The sequence below is a fragment of the Diabrotica undecimpunctata genome, chromosome 10 (genome assembly GCF_040954645.1).
Source record: "Diabrotica undecimpunctata isolate CICGRU chromosome 10, icDiaUnde3, whole genome shotgun sequence".
Classification (NCBI taxonomy): domain Eukaryota; kingdom Metazoa; phylum Arthropoda; class Insecta; order Coleoptera; family Chrysomelidae; genus Diabrotica; species Diabrotica undecimpunctata.
The window spans coordinates 79708985-79730133 of NC_092812.1; the positions used below are offsets into that span (position 1 = coordinate 79708985).

Sequence of the window (21149 nt, forward strand, 5' to 3'; positions counted from 1 at the left end):
ACTGAAATAAAAAATCCATACTGCCCAGAAATAACAAACCAAGAAGTAACTATGGTTATTAAGTGGATTAAAGATGGAAAATCACCAGAACCTGATGAGGTGCATGGTAAAATTTTAAATCTATTAGAGGCACACCAAATCACAGCTCTTACTAAACTACTCAACAACATCTTCGAGACTGGTTACTTACCAAAAGACTGGCTACTATCAATATTCATTCCACTTTCTAAAAAACCAACCGCTAGAAAATGTGAAGAACATAGATTAATTAGTTTGATGAGCCATGTACTTAAAGTACGCCTTACTATCATTCACTCGTGCATATACACCAAATTAGAAGAACACCTGAGTCAAGTTCAATTTGGATTCAGAGCAGGACTTGGAACGAGGGAAGCACTTTTTAGTTTGCAAGTTCTAATACAGAGAGCCAGGAATGTCAACCGCGATGTGTATCCATGTTTCATTAATGTCGACAGGGCATTTGATAAAGTCCCACATGGGAAACTAATCGATATCCTAAAAACATCAGGACTCGATGGTAAGGATATAAGACTGATCTTAAACTTATATCTTCAACAAAAAGCAACAGTGCGATTAGAAAATGAACTGTCCGAGATCTTCACAGTCGAAAAGGGAGTTAGACAGGATTGCATATTATCACCGACAGAAACATGTAACAAAAAACTAAATTGCAAGAAGACAAAAATAATGATCATGGTTAAAAACACCAACATAAACGCCCAAATTACAGTAGGCGATACACCGTTAGAAAGAGTGGAAAAAATATGCTATTTGGGCTGCAATATTAAGGATACTTGGGATCACAGCTATGAAATAAAAACTCGTATTGAAAAAGCCAGAAGCTCTTTCAACAGCCTTAGGAAGATTCTCTACAACTTATCTTTAAGTATCAATATATGCATAAGAATTCTTAGATGTTACGTTTTTAGTGTCCTTCTCTATGAAGTAGAAAGCTGGAGCCTTACAGAAGATGCCATAAAACGGCTTAATAAAATTAGAGGCATTTAAAATGTGTTGCTACCGACGTATGTTGAGGGTCTCATATATACACCACACAAGTGGTGTATACATGAGATGTTTGATATAGCTCTAGCTACAAACTTATCTGTACAAAATTGTCTGCGTAGTGTAAGGGGTGGCTCTTTAGCTTCAATTTCAATAATAGTAATAGGAGTAAATTTTAAGTAACCAAGACATAGACTCAAACATTTATTCTTTTGGATTTCAATTTTATTAAGATGTCCTGTTGACGCAGACCCATAAAAATGACAACTATAGTCGAAAATTGGTCGAATCATTGAGCGATAGAATAGCAATGCAATATTCGGGTCAGCTCCCTAACTGGTTTTACAAAATGCTCTAAGGATATTTATGGAGTTTTCCGATTTTTTTATAATAGAATGAATTTGATCCTTCCATAACAGTTTACGATTAAAATATGTGCCTGTATATTTTACACAATTTTTGATTGAAAATTCTATTTTTTCTAATTTGAAGTTACCTTGAGGAGTTTGGCGTTTTTGAAAAAAAAAACAAATTTCAGTCTTTGTAGTTGATATTGATAAGCCTAGATAATGGTAATAATTTTTTATACAATCTACTGTAGATTCGAGTTGACGCCTACATGTCTAGGGTAGTATGGGAAGTATACAATACAATATCATCTGCAAACTGTAATATATTAGAGTGTGGAGTTACTATCTGTTCTAGATCTATATTGTACAATGACAAGAGAAGTATACTTTAAATACTACCCTGTGGTATACCTATATTCGTTAGCCTTGGCGCTAAAAGTTTCTCATTTATTTTTAAGTAAGTCCATCCATTCTTGTACAAGGATATAATGAAATCCGAAATTTTAACTGACATTCCAAGATATAACAATTTCTTATGTAGAATATATAAATTTATGTTATCAAATGCAGGGTTATATGCAGAGAATATCAAAGTTTAATGATAAAAGGTTACTATAGCACAATTAAAGATCAGTGACAAAGTTATACAAATAAAAGACAGCATTTGCAATAAAAAACAACTGGGGTGCAGCCGCACCCCACCCGGTGCTGGACGTTTTATTAGAATTCATCCGGTATTAGAAAGGTTAACAGAAAAGGGAGATAAACTTACTCTTATAGACAAGAATGAGATAATATAACTATTTCAGAATAATTTCCAACTACTGTTTCGAAGGTCAGATCAGTTAATATATAAAACTGTTAATCAAGTCTATACGGTCAAAATATATGGCGTGATAAAGATGATTTCGTTTCGAAAAGCTGCATTCCTGGATAATACGTCTTTACGGGAAGGAATTTTCAAGCAAGGCTTGTCAGCTAGAGAAACTTTATAAGAAGTAAGTTTTTAAAAACAAATAGATCTTTTAACTTAGTGTAAACTCATACCATTTATAACAGTATGGAACGTGGACCTCTTCAAAGTACATCCAGGTGAGAATTGGTTCGAACAGAAAAAATTTATGATACTAAACATATAGGTAAATATTTGCACTGGAGTGGCAGATAACATCAATTATTTTACTATAAAACGGTAACTACAACGGCAACATCATTAGAGAGACCTTATTACAATGAACAATTTAGTAAAATTAACTGTCAATATGTTCGAAGAGGACCAATCAACATCAGAAATGAGTGTTGTATCCAATGTCGGAAACTTAGATATCATACCAAGCACAATGCCGGTTAAGGATATAACTGGTAATTTGAGTTGAGCATTCGTGAAATACCGTAAGATATAGCAGACGATATAGAAATGGTAACTTCACGAATATTACGATCTTAACGACCTATTAGCAATCTCTTGTCATTGAGTTTATGTCTACAGAGTGCATTTTCTTTCCTATCACCGATAGACTGTCACCTAGACGGCTACGTGGAGTTACACTGTCTCTTGCTCGGATGTGGTACTAAAAGGTCTCTATTGGGTACTTAGTATGTTCTCTATTTGAGCTAGGGCTGAGCTCACCCAGATCCCCAAACCCCAGTCGGGGATTGGGAACCGCAAGACTCCCATAATTATGTCTCTAAAGCGGGTAAAGCCTCTGCGATGGGATGGCGAAGAGCCTCAGAGCTACTTATTTAAGTGGCAAGATATTTGTTTATCGTTTATACAACCGAGCTAAGTAAAAGAAATAACCCTACTAAAGTTTGTGAATTTGTCTCGCAGTCAGATTAAGTCTAGATTTATTAAACAATAGGATCGGCTCAGAATGTAGGCTCCTGTAATCCGGTTGGTTTAATGAATACAATTTTGAGAACTGGCCAGCTGGAGGTTGCAGCCAAACCCTCCAGACAACAACGACTTTGACATAACAAACGAGACACAACAAATCACTACCAAACAAGTTCACCAGAAGATAAAATGAGACTTAAGCCCTAAAAAGTTTCCGGATACGACTTGATTCTTGCTAAAATCATCAAAGAACTCTCCAATAAAAGAATTCTGAACTTGACACAGATATTCCATAAATTATTGCAATACCTAAGCCAGGTAAACCTACAGAAGACATTAAATCACAAATTAAAATTATACACCTAGTAGCCTATTGCCGATGAAGTCAAAGGTTTTTGAAAAACTACTGTTGGATCCGTTACAACCAATCCTTGCAGAACCCCAACTAATACCTAATCACCAGTTTGGATTCAGACAATAACATGCCACCACTAAACAAATACATAGAGTCTGTAATTTTATTCATGAAGCTCTAAAATAAAGGAAATAATGTTCAGCAGTCTTTTTGGATATTTCTCAAGCCCTTGATAATTTGGCACACTGGTCTACTATACAAACTTAGAGAAGTTCTTCCCTTAAATTATTTCCTTGGTCTCAATAGGTACCTCCATGGCCGGCATTTTCTAGTAAGAAATTACGATCAGTACACAAGTCTAAATTCAATCAAAGCAGGGGTTTCACAAAGTAGTGTTCTGGGACCTGTTCTCTACCTGATATTTTACAGCTGATCTATCGACGAGCAACAAAATTATTATAGCAACGTACACAGACGACAAAGCAATTTTAGCTTTACACTTAAACCCCAACTTTGCTTCTCAGCTACTACAGGCCAATCTTAAAAAAATAAAAATTTGGCTGAGACAGTGGAGAATAAAAGTAAATGAGAGCAGGTTAATATGTATATATATATATATATATATATATATATATATATATATATATATATATATATATATATATATATATATATATATAACATATATAGTATATACATATATAACATTCACTAACAGAAAAGGCGGCTAACATGGAAAAAGCATATATTCATGAAAAGAAAACAACTGGACCTTAAGCTTAGCAGAATTTACTGATTACTAGGTAAAAGATCACAACTATCTCTACATAATAACATAGTAGTGTATAAATCAGTCATAAAACTAGTATGATGTTATGAGATCCAGCTATGGGGATCAGCGTCCAGGTCTAATGTAGATATCTTAAAGATATTTGAATTAGAACTCCTACACGTCATTACAAATGCACCATGGTATGTACCCCATCAGGTCATGGTATGTACCTAATCAAGTGAAGATTGCTAAAGAAGCTATCATAAATTGCTCCCAAAAATATGCTCTCAGGCTTGAAAACCATCCTAACAATCTTGCAATAAACCTTATGAGGCCACTATCAAATCAAAAACTTAAGCGACACAATCTTAGTGATCTTTCAACAAGATTTTTGATCTCATTACAATGCAGCTGATTAATGGATCAATATGAAATTAAATGCAGCAAATTGTTTAATATCAATAATACCCCAGCCTTTTATTGGCAAAAGAGTTTTACAGTTTTGGTCCATTATCCACAAAAGCAATCAGTTTTAAATTTACCATTACCAGTTTGCTTTATTTTTGTCTTGGAATCCCAGATGTTCATAAAGAAATAATTACTGATCTGTAGAATTAGAACAAACTGAAGGTAAAAAGAACTTTTTTAGTCGTTTATAGCATAAAGTGATACTGTTTCTCCTCTTATAATGATTGCGAGTAAAATAAATATACACGAATTTAAGAAAAAAGAAGAAAATTAAATGCTTTTAGTTTACAGTATCAACATATCTATTAATAGATATCTTATTATGACCTTTTCATCACTCCCGGTTCAATCGAACTGTAATCACTCTTCCCTCAGTTCATGTATGTTAGTTCTATTTTGGTAGCAATTAACAAATGATCCTTGTATAAACAACTATATTCCTCTTAATTAAAGCGATCAGACTAATGCACATATCTCGATATATACTAATGCAATACTGTAAATTACTTACCTGTAATCCATCGTACGTCCAGCTTCCAAACTTCATCTCGCAGCGCTGATCGTCAAACGGAAACCAAGTTATATCAATTTTGCATGTGCTTTTAAATATACCGGGTGGAACGTACAAACAACTGCCATTGTTACGCACAACCACATTTGTAGGGTAAGTTCCATCGAAGCCCTCGTCGGCACTGGAAAATATTGATCAATATAAGCATGCTACCAAGATTCACGTTGAATTCATTATAAAAAAGATGGAAAATTAGTTAAAATGGACGTAATAGATTATTTTTTTTTAACAAAAATTTTAATTTGCTTTAAATTTAATTTAAAGCTTTGGTAATTGGGACAAAATAATTAATATTGTTCTGAAGCTACTGTAATCTTTTAGTATTATTTACTGTTTTTAATGCAGAAATTAAACACGATGTAAAACAAATCCTGATCAATTGCTATGAATACATTTCAGGACAAGTACTTTGCATTAATTACAAAGCCGCCTACGATACACTACACAGAGATAAATTAATGGAAACACTAAAAGAAAAATATTCCAAGTGCCAGAAAAAATCGTAAGGTTGGTAAAAATGACAATTAGAAAAACCATTTGTGCTACGAAATGCAATGGTAGAGTGTCAGAAGAATTTGAAGTGAAAAAAGGTGTTTGCCAAGAAGACCCGATGTCTATCTTGCTATTCAATATAGTTCTAGAAAAAATTGTAAGGGTTAGTGGGATAAATAGGTCCGGCACTATTTTCGACAAAGAACACCAATGGTTAGCGTACGCAGATGATGTGGCTCTCAGTGCAAGAAATGGAAAAGAACTGACAAGTATAGCAATAAGACTGATCCGGAAAAGCTCAAAAATGGGACTAAAAGTTAATATTAATAAATCCAAGTACATGGTAATCTCGAGCAATGGGGCAATGCGAGCAACAAAATAATTAAGGCTAAAAATATATCTCGTAAACTAATACTTTGTTCTACTACTACAGAATGTTTGGTGAAAAAGAGGTAGAGGGAGAATAGAGAAGATGAACTAATGTAGAATTGTACCAATTGTGTGCAAATCTTACAATAACATAAGTAGTGAAAAAACCATAGACTGAAATAGCTCGTACATCTAGAAAGAATGCAAAGTAATAAATAAGTCAAGAATATTTGTTGGAGAGTACCTGCGGGCAAAAAAGAAAAGAACACCAAGATAGAAACGGAGAGATGTAGTAATGGAAGATGGCAGAGAAATGGTAATCATAGATTGGAAGCTGACAGCTAAGAACAGAAAACGATGGAAATCATCCATCTAGTAGTGGGCCTAAAAGGCCAGATAATGCTATACTGGTTGGAAATATTGCTTCCTCCAGTTGATTATGTACACTGCATCCTCTGTATTGTCTCACAAGCCAAACTAAACACCAAATCACCAAACACAAAGACAATAGTGGAAAGCTATTCACTATATGGCTAAAAAACGTGAGTGATAAATAAAATAACGGAAAACCGAATACATGCAATGGAAATTATATTCTGGAAAAGAAGCTGTAGATTAACACTAATGGACAAAGTGAGAAATGAGCAAATTAGAGAGCTAATTAATGTGAAGGATATACTAAATGACGAAATATATAAATGAAACTGGCATGGGCATATGCGAAAGATGGATAAAACAAGAATACCACTGGGAACTTCGATATGGAAATAAATATAAATAGAAGGAGGAAAAAAGGATGCCCTAGACTACAGTGGAACGGAGAAAAATAAAAACAACAATGGAAAAAGGAGAACTCACTGAAGAATATATATGTGACAAAAAGAAATGGCAATTGGGATGTGGCAAACAGAATATGCTATGTTAAGTCAAGGATAAGTAAGTAAGACCACCCAGCGTTGGCAGTACGTTGCCAGTATGTTATAAGTATGTTATGAGAAAAGAATAGCGATACGGACTTATATTTTATAAGAAAAAGTTTACAGTAAAAGTAGACCAAAATAAAAAGATTATTTTCCTAACTTTAAAATCTAAGAAAGATTAATATGACAACCACGGAATTTTTCTGTACAGCACTCAATGACTTGAAAGTTGATATAATGTTCGTCAATATTGGAACAGATAGGTAACCTGAGAAGAAGAATATACAACAAACCATGATAATAGTTGAAATAAAAAACAAAAACTTCGCAAAGAATAAAAAAATTGGCTAATCTCGTTAGAATTATAAGTAGCCAATTAAGTTAGTTTTTTACTCGACACAACTATATAGAAGGGTTTGACAGTTGAAGTGCGTAGTATGAGATATTACAAAAAAACTCTCATCTAGGGATTTATAAATTTTTTAGTGAAAATATTTTTAAATAAACAATCAAAACGTCAAACTCATTATTTTGCTCATAACTTAAAAACTTGTCTATTTACAGATTTGACATCAACAGACAAATTTTTTAGAAAAAAAAAACAAAATGAGATATGCTTAATTAAAATGAAATAACAAACAAAAAAGTTTTTAATGCAAATGAACAATAAAATCATTCAGATGATTTAGATAATGTAATCTCAATTTTCAATTAGATAACTCAAGAGCATATTAAAGTTGTCAAAGCTGTTAGATTTGGTAAGCAAAACAAAAATGGTGCTCGGTCCCTAAAAATTGTATTAACAAATTATTTTGATGCAATGAATACTTAATAAAATTAGATTCAGGTTGCTAAAGCAAAAAAAATATTTATAAATTCTGATCTCACTCCCAAGCAACTTAATAAACTCAATAGAGTTAAAGAGAACCTTAAAAAACGTCAAGAACAAGGTGAGAAAGATTATTTATAAGATATGTTAAAGGTATACCTGAAATCTACAAAAAAAGATAACTCTGCACAAAAAACTAGAAGCAATGAAACATATAAGCTCGCCTCCTTTATTAATTTATTATCAAAATGTTGGTGGGTTGAGAACTAAACTAAGATCTCTGGAAATTGCCATAGCTCAATGTAATTATCAAATAATCATTATGGTGGAAACTTGGTTAACTTGTGATTATAGCGATGCGGAATTAGGACTTACTGGTTATAATGTGTTTAGAAATGACCGCAATCCTGTTTCTACCGGAAAAACTAGAGGTGGGGGTGTGTTAATTGCTGTTAAAAATGGCATACATGCGCAGAAAGTGATAATTCCTGATTGTGAAGTAGAACAAATTTTTATATTATTGAAAATTAACAATAAGTGCATAGTTTTAGGTGGAGTTTATATCCCTCCATCATCCGACCTAAATATGTACATGTTACATTGCAGTTCAGTTGAATATGTTATTTTAAGTTTGAAAACTTGCTACTATGTGGTGATTACAATTTACCAAATGTTTCCTGGTAAATATTAATCTTGAGTAAATCATGGGAACATAACATTGCTGTTCACAACGTGTTTGTAGATTTCAAACAGGCATACTCAGTCAAAAGGAACAAACTCTACAATATATTGGCTGAATTGGCAATACCGCACAAGCAAATTAGACTCATTAAAGCCACAATGGACGAAACTCAGGCATGTGTACGAATATAAAACCACCGAACAGACTTTTTCAAAATTTCGCAGGGATTAAAGCAGGGAGATGGGCTGGCTCCAACTTTGTTTAACCTGGCACTGGAGTATGCGGTAAGGCAAATGCAAACTGGACGAGGAAACATACTGACTAACCAAATGGCTCAACTGGCCGCTTGTGCCGATGATAATAATATTATGAGTAGAACATCAACAGGAGCACAGGTAACATACGCAGAATTTAAAACGCAAACAAAAATGCTAGGTCTGGAAATTAACATAGAAAAAACAAAAATACTGATACAGACGAGAAGAAATATAGACCCACAAAACATTATACATGAAGATGACATTGAAATGGTTGGAAAGTTTACATACCTGGGAGTAGAAATATATGCCGACGGATCAGAAGATGGAGAAATACGGAAGAGAATAACACAGGCAAACAGAGCTTATTTTATCCTCTCCCATATATTTCGGTCTAAAAATGTCCACCGAAATACAAAGATGAGATTCTATGAAACCTTAATTCAACCAATAGCATGCTATGGCAGTGAAGCATGGGTCCTGAAAGAAACATCCAAAAGCAAACTAGATACATTCGAAAGAAAATTACTAAGGAGAATACTAGGACTTGTGAGGGAAAACGGAATCTTCAGAAGTCAATACAACAACGAGTTTTATTAACTTTATAAGGAAGCACCACTGTCAGACATAATCAGAATACAAAGATTGAAATGGGCTGGACATGTGATAAGAATGGGAGAGGATAGGCTACCAAAAAGAGCACTGAATGCTAGAATGCAGGGAAAGAGACCGATGAAAAAGCCAAAAAAGCGATGGGAAGACACAGTAAACAGCGACGCAAAAGCTTTTTAGGAGTTCGTGTATGGAGATGATTGGCCACAGACAAGCAAGGGTGGAGGCAAAAAATAAAGGAGGCCAAGGCTCAATTTGGGCTGTAGTGCCGTAGAAGAAGAAGAAATGCTTCCTGGAGTAATGACAACTCTGATTTAAATGTTGAATGTTTTGGTTGGTAACATGTTTCAAATTAATAATTTACCTAATAGTCATAATGTCTTAGTATTTACAAATGTACGCGATGTTAATTATTATAGTTATTCCACTTGATTCAGTGTTTGATAATAGTATACACCATTCGGCTATGGTTGTAGAATTGGCCGGTTTTGAAAAGCATTATCAACTGAACTACGAGGAATTTTATTATGATTGTAAAAATGCAAATTACATAGGACTAAATGATTATTTTCTATCTATCTATATAAGGAATTTTACAGCTGTCGCCACCTTCCTTCTTTCAGCCCACGTCTCCAGTCCTTTCTGTTCTGTCATTCTCCATCTCTAAGGTCTCGTCTTTCCATGGCCTCGTGCACTTCATCCCTCCATGATCTTCGGGGTCTAAGTCTTTTCCACCTTCCTATTGGGCTCCAATCCGAAAGCTTTGCTATCCACCTTGTATGATCTGTTCTTCTCACATGCCCATACCAAATTAAACGTTTTTCTTCGATGTAGCTGAGTATGTCTTGTTTCACTGCCATTCTTCGTTTTATCCTCATTTCTGATGCGATCCATTTTTGTCACTCTGTAGCTTCTTTTCATGAACTCGATTTCAGTTGCTGTGATTTTGGACCTGTTTCGTTTATTTATTTATTGCTTTTTTTTATGATTACTTTGCTAGTATTAATTGGGAATTACTTTTATTACACATATATGATATCAATTACAGTTTAGCAGTATTTTACGAACAGTCTAAATTTTGCCGAGAATATTAATTTTGCAGGGGGATAAAAACGCAAAAAAATCAATTTACCAAGAATCTGTACACTGCAGAAAAAAATGTTTTAAATAAAAAATCTAGCTGAGATAATCTTAAACAAAAATGTTTATAACCTTTTGTGTAGAATGAACTGTTCTCTTAAAAACAACGTTTGAAGTGACCGTCGATTTTGCGTCTTAGTTACGCTCGCAAAATCAATGTTCAATAAAATTTGTATCAGCTCGACGGTAAAAATTCGATATCTTTTGATTTAAGTGACCTATTGACAAATATTAAGATGTGTTTTAAAGGTAAAGAGTTCAGATTTCGTATGCAGTTTTTTATTTTGCCGCAAATAAAATCAGATTTTATACAGGTGTTAAATAAATAAACGTGGCGCGATTTTTGCCATTTTTGATGATTCTATCCCTTTCATTGACTGGCCACTATGAAGTTTCGATAACTAGAGACTAACGCTTTAAAACCTTTAGCATGAAATTTTAGTTATGAGTTTTGACAACAACTGTGAGGCATTTGAAATATGCTCAAAAAAACGCTGTATTTAAACTTTCACACAACAAACGATCTAAAACATTTAAATATTTTTTTTCAATTACACTAGTACGTGTTTTAAAAGAACAAAACTTCTGCAATAAACTACACCCAAAACAGTCTTCTTAAATCCATTTTCTGTGACGTGTGATCGTTTGTAATGTAAAACATTAAATTCTGAGTTTTTTATTCATATTTCAAATGTCTCATATTTATTACCACAACTCAACATTCTCACAACTAAAATTTCATGGTAGGTTTTAAAGAATGTCATCCAGAACACAAAACTGCGCTATCAAAAAGCTTTAATCTCCAACATTATTGCTGACGAGCAAAGTGGAACGGATCTGATAGTAGCTTTAAAGAAAGTTAATCTTAAGGATTTCGTTTTCAATTTGGCAAATTATTGGTCATCCATTCCACAACGTTTGATTCAACTTTCTTGAAAAAACTTGAGTCTAAACTTAGTGGCTGTTGACGACTCTTCATCCAACGAAAGAAGACAACCTCAACAGCAGCGATGAGATCATGATGCTGAGGCGTATAAGAGACAAAGCGTTTGATCAGCACGTCGAGACTAGTGTCCAGAAAAAAATTACAGATTTTTTTTCTGCTCTCCATTGAAATTTATATAGATAATATGTATTTATTAAATTTATTGTATATATTTGTATAATATATTTTAGTAATATACATAAAGGATTTTCGGTCATTTTCATTGTGTTTTTGCAGTTTTTCTTCTCCAAATAAAAAAGTCATGAACGATGAGATCATCTGAACAACCCGTTTTCCTGATTCCGTTCGGATTAACGCGACCGTACTGTATAATGTTATATTATGAGAAATTATAACTTCTTAAAGTTTAAATTCATTAATTGAATTTGCCTCGATTATTTATTATAGTCCAGGTAGTATGGGAGTACCAGCGAGGAAAAATATTCTTATTTCATATTGTTGCACAATCTTACTTGAAATTTGTAACTTTATAACAAAAATGCATGTTGCCAAGAGAAAATAATGGTCAAAATGCTTTAAACAATTTTTTTTAAACAAATTTATTTTAATTTTTTTTGTCCGTAACAAGTTTTTTAGGTTACTTAATTGCCTCATTCTGATGTTGTTAGTAACTTTCTCTTAAATGAATCGTTTTCGAGTTATAAACAATTTACAGTCTTCAAAGCGCAAACATAGCCATTTTCAAAACATGACAACTCGTGAAAAATTAATATTTTTAAGTTTAGCAGTTATCAAATTAAACCCAAAACCCCATTTTACAAGATTCCAAAGAGTTTTCAACAATAAATAACTTTATAGCAACCCATTGTGTTCTAATTGTTAATTTCGCAATGCGAGGAGTTCCGCGACTACTATACATACATAGGTATACGGTGTCAAAACCACATATAAGATATTTAAGAAGTTATAGTTTCTTATAATAAATATAATAATATTAACGTGACCGTACTGTATATACACTCGCGATCATAAAATCCGGGTCACCTCGAAAATCGCCGATATTTCATTTTTAACGAGCTTTATCGTAATTAATAATAACACAAATATAAACTAATGCATGTTTCTGGGAATTGTTGTCGGCTTAATGGTTTTCTTTGCAACAAATAATTTCAATAGTGCCGATTTCGCGGGAAAGCCCACACTTCCCAAAATGAACGGTATCTGTAACTGCCGCTTGTTTTAAATGTCTCATTTGTGCTTCGACTTTCTGTTCAAACGCAACGAACAAACGTTTATTATTGCTACCATTAGTGATTATTAGTGCCATTATTAGTGTTTATTATTGTTTATTTTTTGCCAAAAATACCCTTGACTGTCGTTGAAACGACACAAATTGTTGCGCTTGTGAAAGACGGTCTCACTCAACGGCAAGTCGCAAGAACTGTTGGCGTAAGCCTTTCTACGGTTCAACGAGTACTTCGACGCTTTTAGGAGAAGGGTTTGCTATCCAGACGACCTGGCTCTGGACGAAGAAGAATGACCACGGTACAAGATGACCGTTTTCTTGTGTTTCAGGCTTTACGAAACTTGACCTCAACTGTGATTATGTATCGAAATCGTCTACAGGAAGTACGAAATCGCAATGTTAGCGTTGCAACAGTCAGGAGAAGATTTTGTTCTTTTGGACTATGTTCTCGGGTAATGGCTACAGGACCGCCACTTCGCCTGGTGCATCGAGTTGCACGACTAGCTTTTGCTCGACAATACGCGCATTGAGGAATTAACGATTGGAGCAAAGAGTTATTCTCAAATGAATCCCATTTCTGCCTAACTGGATCCGATGGACGTGTAAGAGTTTGGAGGAGAACCGGTGAACGATTTGGTGGAGGCTCGGTCATGGCTTGGGGAGGTGTATCTTCCGACTTCCGCACAGAATTACCCTTCATCGAAAATGGGTCCTTAACTGCACGAAGGGAGATTACGGAGATTCTGGAAGAACATGTTATGCATACCATGGCAAGGCTTGGAGAAAACGTCGTTTTTATGCAGAACAACGCCCGAGCGCACGTTGCCACGATCAGTATGCAATACTTGGACGAGGTTGGAATTACGAGGTTACCCTGGCCAGCTAGGTCTCCGGACCTGCATCCCATCGAACATATCTGGGACGATTTGAAAAAACGTATTCAACCCCTAACATCGCCTCCTTGTTCCCTCCAACAACGGACAGGAGCTTAAGGATCTGTTAGTGAGAGACTGGAATAACATACCACAACACGTAATCCGGAGAAAAATTGAGAGCATGCCCCGTCGTCTGCAAAAGGTCATTAGAGCAAGTGGAGGCAATACACGATATTAGTCATTGAAATTTCACCGACATTTTACCACGTTCTGTATTTTCGATTTTTTTCGTATGCCTGTTTTATCAACAATTTGGTTTGTTTTCTGCTTTTTCAATAAAAACGGTAAAAAACCATTTTTTTTTCTTTCAAAACAAACATTGATGACAAATAAAAAATACGTTAGCCTAAAAAAAAGGTTATTACTGCACTAGAGGCAAAAAAATCTAAAATTTTCTTTAATACTAAAACACTGATTTATTCAAATTTATTCAGAGTTTATGGACAAATTGTTTATAAATAACAATTAAATAATGTTTATAAATAACATTTATATAATATAATTATATTTTAAATAAATAAGTAAAAAATAACAATAGAAAGGTGACTTAAGAAAAGATTTGTAGATCCCGTAGTTATTGGTTGCCTTGTTTTGGATAATTTTGCAACGAAAGTATAATAAATGTTATTATTTTAACATTTACCTCAATTTTAAAAAAGAAATAGAAAATTGTTTTCAGTATAACCCGAAGTATCTCATTTTTTCCAAGCGCTTTATTTTGTTAGTTAATTAGGTTGGATTTTTTGATGAGCGCGGCTGGCAGTTCAGTCGGTTACCCTCACTCTTTTTAGTCTAGTTGGAACGCACAGTAATAATAAACACCAATAAAACGAAACACATGAAAATAGGTACGCAACCACAAATACTACAGCCACTAGTTATAGAAAACGACGTCATCGAAACAGTTAACGAATTTCTATACCTGGGAACGCCCGTCAATACTGAAAATGACACTACCGCAGAGATAAACCGCAGAATTTGTACGGCTAATAGATGCTATTTTGGGCTTAATCTCCTTTTTAAATCTACAGTTATATCAAGAAATACAAGAGTAAAACTCTACAAAACAATAATACGCCCTAATAAGTCCTAACATATGGTTCAGAAACCTGGACTTGAACAAAAAGCAATGAAAACGTGTTAGGATGTTTCGAAAGAAAAATACTAAGGCGAATCTATGGAGCGGTAAAAAAAAATGATGTCTGGAGAAGATGATACAACTTCGAACTCTATAGAATATACCAGGAACCAGATATCGTAAAACACATTAAGATAGGACGTCTGAGGTGGGTAGGCCATGTAATGCGGATGGAGCAAACCAACCCAGCTAGAAAAATGCTCCTTGATAGACCTATTGGTCACAGAAGAGAAAGACCCAGAACAAGATTCGTAGATAACATAGATCAAGATATGAGAAATATGGAAATACGTGCTTGGCGGAGGAAGGCGATGGATAGGGACGACTGGAAAAAAATTCTTGGGGAGGCTAGGACCCACACAGGGTTGTAAAGCCAAAATGATGATGATGATGATGATGGAACGCACAGTACTCTGTTTTTGCAACACTACTGTTTAAACAAGTTTTAATAATTTTTTTTACAAAAAATTGTGTTAAAAACTCTGACTTTTCTTATAAATCGATATTATTAATCGATTCATTTCAGTCCCTAATGTAACGTCACAGTAATTTAAAAAGGGGCTATTTGGGCTCCTAGAATTTTTTTGGTTTTAAAATTTTTGTTTTTATCAGATTTCCAAATATCTTTTAGCAATATGCTAAATGTGCTAATTATTAAACCATTTTGTGTACGTAAATGTAACTTTTTTCCGTAGATTATAAATATGCGCCTTTAAGAAGAAAATAAGACCTAGATTATTGAGATTCATTTAGTCAAATTATGTGGACCAGCCTTAGAAATGAGAATGAGTAAATTAGAATTAGAAGAGTAGAATGGAACGATCATATAAGCCGAATGACAACAAATAGACATAAAGACGGCAAGAGACGGTTCCCCAATAGGAAGACGATCAGTAGGAAGACCACGAAAGCGATGAAACGACAACTTACTGGAGGCACATTGAAAAACAGACAGGGTCATGTATATATAAAAAAAAAGAAGAAGAAAAAGAAGCCTTAGAAATTAGCTTATTTTTCAAAAAATATTATAAACAAATTAAATTTTGCAAAAGTATTCAACCGATCTTTTGCATACAATTCAAACACGATAAGACCCTCAAGTTCAGATACATTTAAACAAATTTTAATAAACAATAAAAAAAAGTTATTAACCATATCCAAAAACAGCGATTTTGTTGTTCATTTTGCAGTAACTTTTTTATTTATCATTCGATTTTAATTTAGCATATCTTATTTTTTGTATCTTTTTTTTCTGAAAATTCTTAAAAAACTCTCTGTTGACGTCAAATCTCTAAATAAACAAGTTTTTAAGTTATAAGCAAAATATTAAGTTTGACGTTTTGATTGTTTATTCAAAAATATTTCCATTAAATAATTGATCAATCCCTAGATGAGAGACTTTTTGTAATATCTCATACTACACATTTTAACTATCCAACAAATCTATATACTTGTGATAAAAAAGTTTTATTTTTTACTAACTTGATTGGTCTAAAATATTAGTTTCCAATTTTTAACGTTGCATTGTTAATCACAAAACGTGAATCGTATTTTAATTTTTAATCAACAAAGTATTAGGGAGTTATCTAGTTTACATAGTTTATATACGGAAATAAAATGATTGTATATGCGTATCTTAAGAGGCACTGACGTAGAAAAGGCAAATTTAATTTGACACGAACTCCCCCGATATCTGTCGTGGAGTAAAGAGTTTTTACGTTCCATTCATTGATTCTATTCACAGTCTTCAGCAATTTCGCGCAGCCGTCGACCGGGTAACTTCCAGAGAGAAAAGTTTCAGGTCATCTACATACATTAGAAAGTTAAAAATTGCATTAGGGCCGCTCAATTTCTGTACTCACTAAAAAACACTTTAAGTGTGTTTTTGACATATGATTAAAGATACTGATAGTCCGCTGACATTACTGGTTTTTATAGTATTTGATGGCCTCGCTTAACATCGAAAGTTCGGCCAAGCCAAAATAACTTTTTGTCGCATTGGTACTTATGATAAATATTGTCCTAAAACTATTTTTGTGTCATCTCTGAATTCTTAAATATCATCTTGAACAGAAGTTCGTTCAACATGAAGAGGGAAGTCGTTTTAAAATCAATTTTTTACGACTATAAGAACTTTCAAGTTTTTTCTTATCGGATCTGAGACTTTCATAATCTTTAGTATACAGAGAATCATCGAAAAACATTGTTATTAGAGGTGGCCTTAGAATAATCCTAAAGCAAATAAAAAGCCTTTTTCGTGACACTCTTTGATACAAGTATCTAACAATTGCTTTTTTAATTTGGTGATAACAATATGTAATTAACAAAATATGCAAAAGATTAAACGTCATTTTTTTAATTATAAACAACACATAAACAATATAAGAATGTAAGATCGGTATTAATATCACCAAATTTATCAAAAACAGTTGTTAGATATCTTTATCATCGAGTGTCATGGGAAACTCGTTAGTTCTTTGGTCTACAAGAAGTTCTAAACAATTATTACGTAATCTAACTTTTGATATTTAATTAACTCACATAAGAATTATATTTATATTTAAAATCTTTTTAAAAAAAATCTCAACTAAAAATTATAAGTATTCTTTGATCGTCGACAAGTAAACATCGTATCGATAGCAAATGAATTAAGCTATAAATACGGTAATTAAGGTGAATTAAAATCCTATTGTTAATAAAATTTGAAAGTTTTTGTTTGCAAAATTAAAATCCTAATACAAGAAAGTATAAAAGTTTTATATTCAAAATAAATAGTTAAACTGTTAAATTTTTAAATAGTCCAGGCACTCTTGGACCATAGTGTGAGATGGGTGTACTGAATTATAGAAAAAGACAATATGATTAAAGTCAATTATTATGGTAAAAGGGAATATTGTATCAAAAGACTACTTATAAAAAGTAGATTCGAATCGCCTAGGCTGCTTGGCAGTATCGCTGTAAGTCTAAGAGTTATTTACAAACTAAAAATGATCTCATCTACTACAAAAACGTTGAAAGTCCATGGGAAACACTGGAAAAATGTTGTAAGTCTTTCTGCGCGGTCGCTATACGACTCACGGTTAAAAAATTAGTCATTCGTCTCGTACACGTGCAAGTATGCGGTTTAGTTTAGAGTCTGTTTTGTTTATGTACATCTTCAAATAAGTAGTAGTGTATTTTAAAATATTATAAATGAACAGAGACTGTAAATTCTGAGGTTATGTGATGTTATGAAGCAATTGAGGTTTATTTTTACACGAAATAGGGCCAGATTGTAAGTGCTCCCAGTACAAATGCTTTCAACAGATTGGACTTTTGGAAAGAAATACCATTATTAACGAATTTAATAGAATGTCGGGCAGAGATGAGCAGAACAGTTACTTGACTGGTGTTATATCCATGACTTCAATAAAGAACCGCATACCACGAAAAAATGAAAATGATGCAAAAATGACACAAAAATTCTTCAAGAACTAAGAAAAAAGGAAATAGAACATGAATTTCATTTGCAAAAGGTCGAAGTGTTCTATGTTCGTAAAATACAAGAAAGAAAAAGAAGTATGAAGAGTAAAGAGTTCGAATCAATAGCGATGGATTTCCAAAAAAACCTTCCTATACCAAACATTACAACAAACGACGTGTAGTATAGCAAACAACTTACTTTATATTCTTTTAATATTCACGTGCTGTCTACTGATCATTCCTACTTTTATTGTTACCCCGAAAATATCGCAGCTAAGGAATCAGAGGAAGTTATTTCGTTTTTGAATAATTTTATATTTTTGCAGTTAGACTCCAGTGTAAGGGATTTACTTATATTCTGCGACTCTTGTGGAAGTCAAAATAGAAACTATAACTTTTTGAAATTCATTCATAACGTAGTTATTTCCACAAGACGACTTGACAAAATTAAAATGATTTTTCCAATAAGAGGTCATTCATACTTGGAGTGTGACAGGAATATGGGACTCATCAACCAGCGGATCAAAGCTAAAACTGTTAATAATTGGTTGGATGAATTTAAGGGAGCACGCACAAAACCTAGCCCATTTAAAGTCATAAAAGTAGATCAGTCCCTAATTCGCCAATGGACTCAGTTTCTTTCATCCAGTTTGAAAACAAAATGCCCATTTGCTATCAGACCTATTCGAGAAATAGTTTGTGAAGCCATTTATCCTCAATATATTTCACTTAGAACAAGCTACAATGGGCTTTTCGAAACTTATGTGATTCGTACCAACACTATTTTACCAACTGATGATATGGCAGGAACCCAACAATTTTTTTAACCCAACAGAAGTTATACATGTAATAAATTCTTATTTATACCCGCTTTTCTTCATTATTTTGTCTTTCACATTTGTTGCCAATTAGTTTGGAAAAGTGAAAGGACTAACAACACCTTAAGTAGTTTTGTGGTAATGCTGCCAAACATTTTTTCGATAGCCTCGCTCACAACACAACGGAACAAGGACAAGAGTTAGTCTTGTAAAGAAGAAACAGGCTGCAAAAAAATGTGCTAAGAAAAAATAATATAAAAAGGACAATTATTGCTATGTTAAGTAGTGGTAGTTACATAATTTTCTTTTCGACTTGCATTCTTTTGATTATTGATTTAATGAAATACACCGCTTTTGTCATTTTTTTTGTGTAGTTTGGATCAAATCATCAAAAATAAAAAAAAATTTAAAAAACACAACAGTCTAAGAATACTTTTATCTTTTTATAATTTATCGCCGATAAATTATATAACCATTGAAAAATAGTTTGACTTAAAATTTATATGAGAACATTTTAAAATTAGTATTTGAACTTTAAAATTAACTTTTATACAAAATGAATAAAAGTGACCTTCATCGTTTTTGCCGTGTAGGCTTCATATGTTTTCCCAACTGACAACATCAAGTGAGGCATTACTTTAAAAAAAAATCAAGTGTTCTTTACTAAGAATTAAGCAAGAAGTCAAAATGAGCAGATGTTATACAACGCCTGGTTACAAGAAAAACAAAAAAGAGAAAATCTAAGTATGATCATACAATAAATGAAAATCCAAATAGATACAATACAAAAGAAAATGGATCTAAAACAACAACAACAAAATGAAGATAGAGAATATCGCACTGACGACAAAGAACTAAGTAAAGACACCGAATGGATTCGAGAAAGGAAAAAAAAGGAAGGCAAGCGACTCCCCAAAGGAAGTACAGCCCCACCTCACCAACAGAGAAGTAAACTAGAAAAAACTCAAACGGCACGTAAACCACCACCAGTTATTGTAAACAAATTGGAAAAATACCACACTCTAGTAAGACACCTATCAGGTAAGCAAATATCTTATCAAACTAGCATGCTTTCAGGCAGAAATATAAAAATTAATGTAAACGTCGAAAATAGCTACAGAAATCTAACAAAGACGCTAAATGGCACAGATCTCGACTGGTATTCGTCCGAAGATACACAAAATAGGCCTCTAAAAGTGGTTGCAAGAAAATTGCATAAGGGATTTAAAATAGAAAACGTAACCCAATTACTAAAAGGAAAGGACAAATAAATTTTAACAAATTATCTTAACAACTCTAGTTTTTTTATTAAAAATAACCGTAGAACAATGAGAACATAAATATATCTCCCCCTATTAAAATTTTTAAAAGTAACGCTATTTATAAATTCGGCGTTGCTAACTTCAGGTTGGAACTCATGACCTCAAAATGTCTTGTGAGAGATATTTTTTTGATATCGCAGTGGTCAAAATACTTTTTATTAAAACGTGTTTTATAAACTTAGTTCTAAGTATTCATTAAGAAATATTATATATTCCAGATTTTGGATAAGTGTCTGCCACTTATTAATGCAGAGTCCCAGTTTTATATATTTGCTTAAAATATGTAAAATAAATATTAAAAATGTTGTTTCTTAAAATGGATTCAAAGAAGTTTTTAATATTTTCTGAACGTATTAATATTGTAGAAGACGAAAAAGAAAAATTGGAAAAATTTTGGACTAAACTTAAAAACGAAGATACTAATGATGTAGTACGTCCAAAAATAAGGGTACTTCTTTAGGTACACTTTTTTATAAAACTGAATAATAAGGGAGATACAACCCTTTAAAGGGGTGAATTGAAATTCTTATTTTTTCAAGTATCTTCCAAACGGTTTTGAATACGGAGTTCATATTTTGGGAGTGATTATAAGACATTAGAAT

The 21149-nt window shown here is 33.1% G+C and overlaps 1 protein-coding gene across 1 annotated transcript in view; it reads right to left on the reverse strand.

Moving 5' to 3' along the window:
• The window catches only part of nAChRalpha7 (nicotinic Acetylcholine Receptor alpha7), a 530333-nt gene that overhangs the window by 217882 nt on the left and 291302 nt on the right, over positions 1-21149 (reverse strand). The window contains exon 5 of the mRNA XM_072546893.1: positions 5320-5500. Within this exon, the coding sequence (XP_072402994.1) occupies positions 5320-5500 (181 nt within the window). The remainder of the gene's footprint in view (positions 1-5319; positions 5501-21149) is intronic.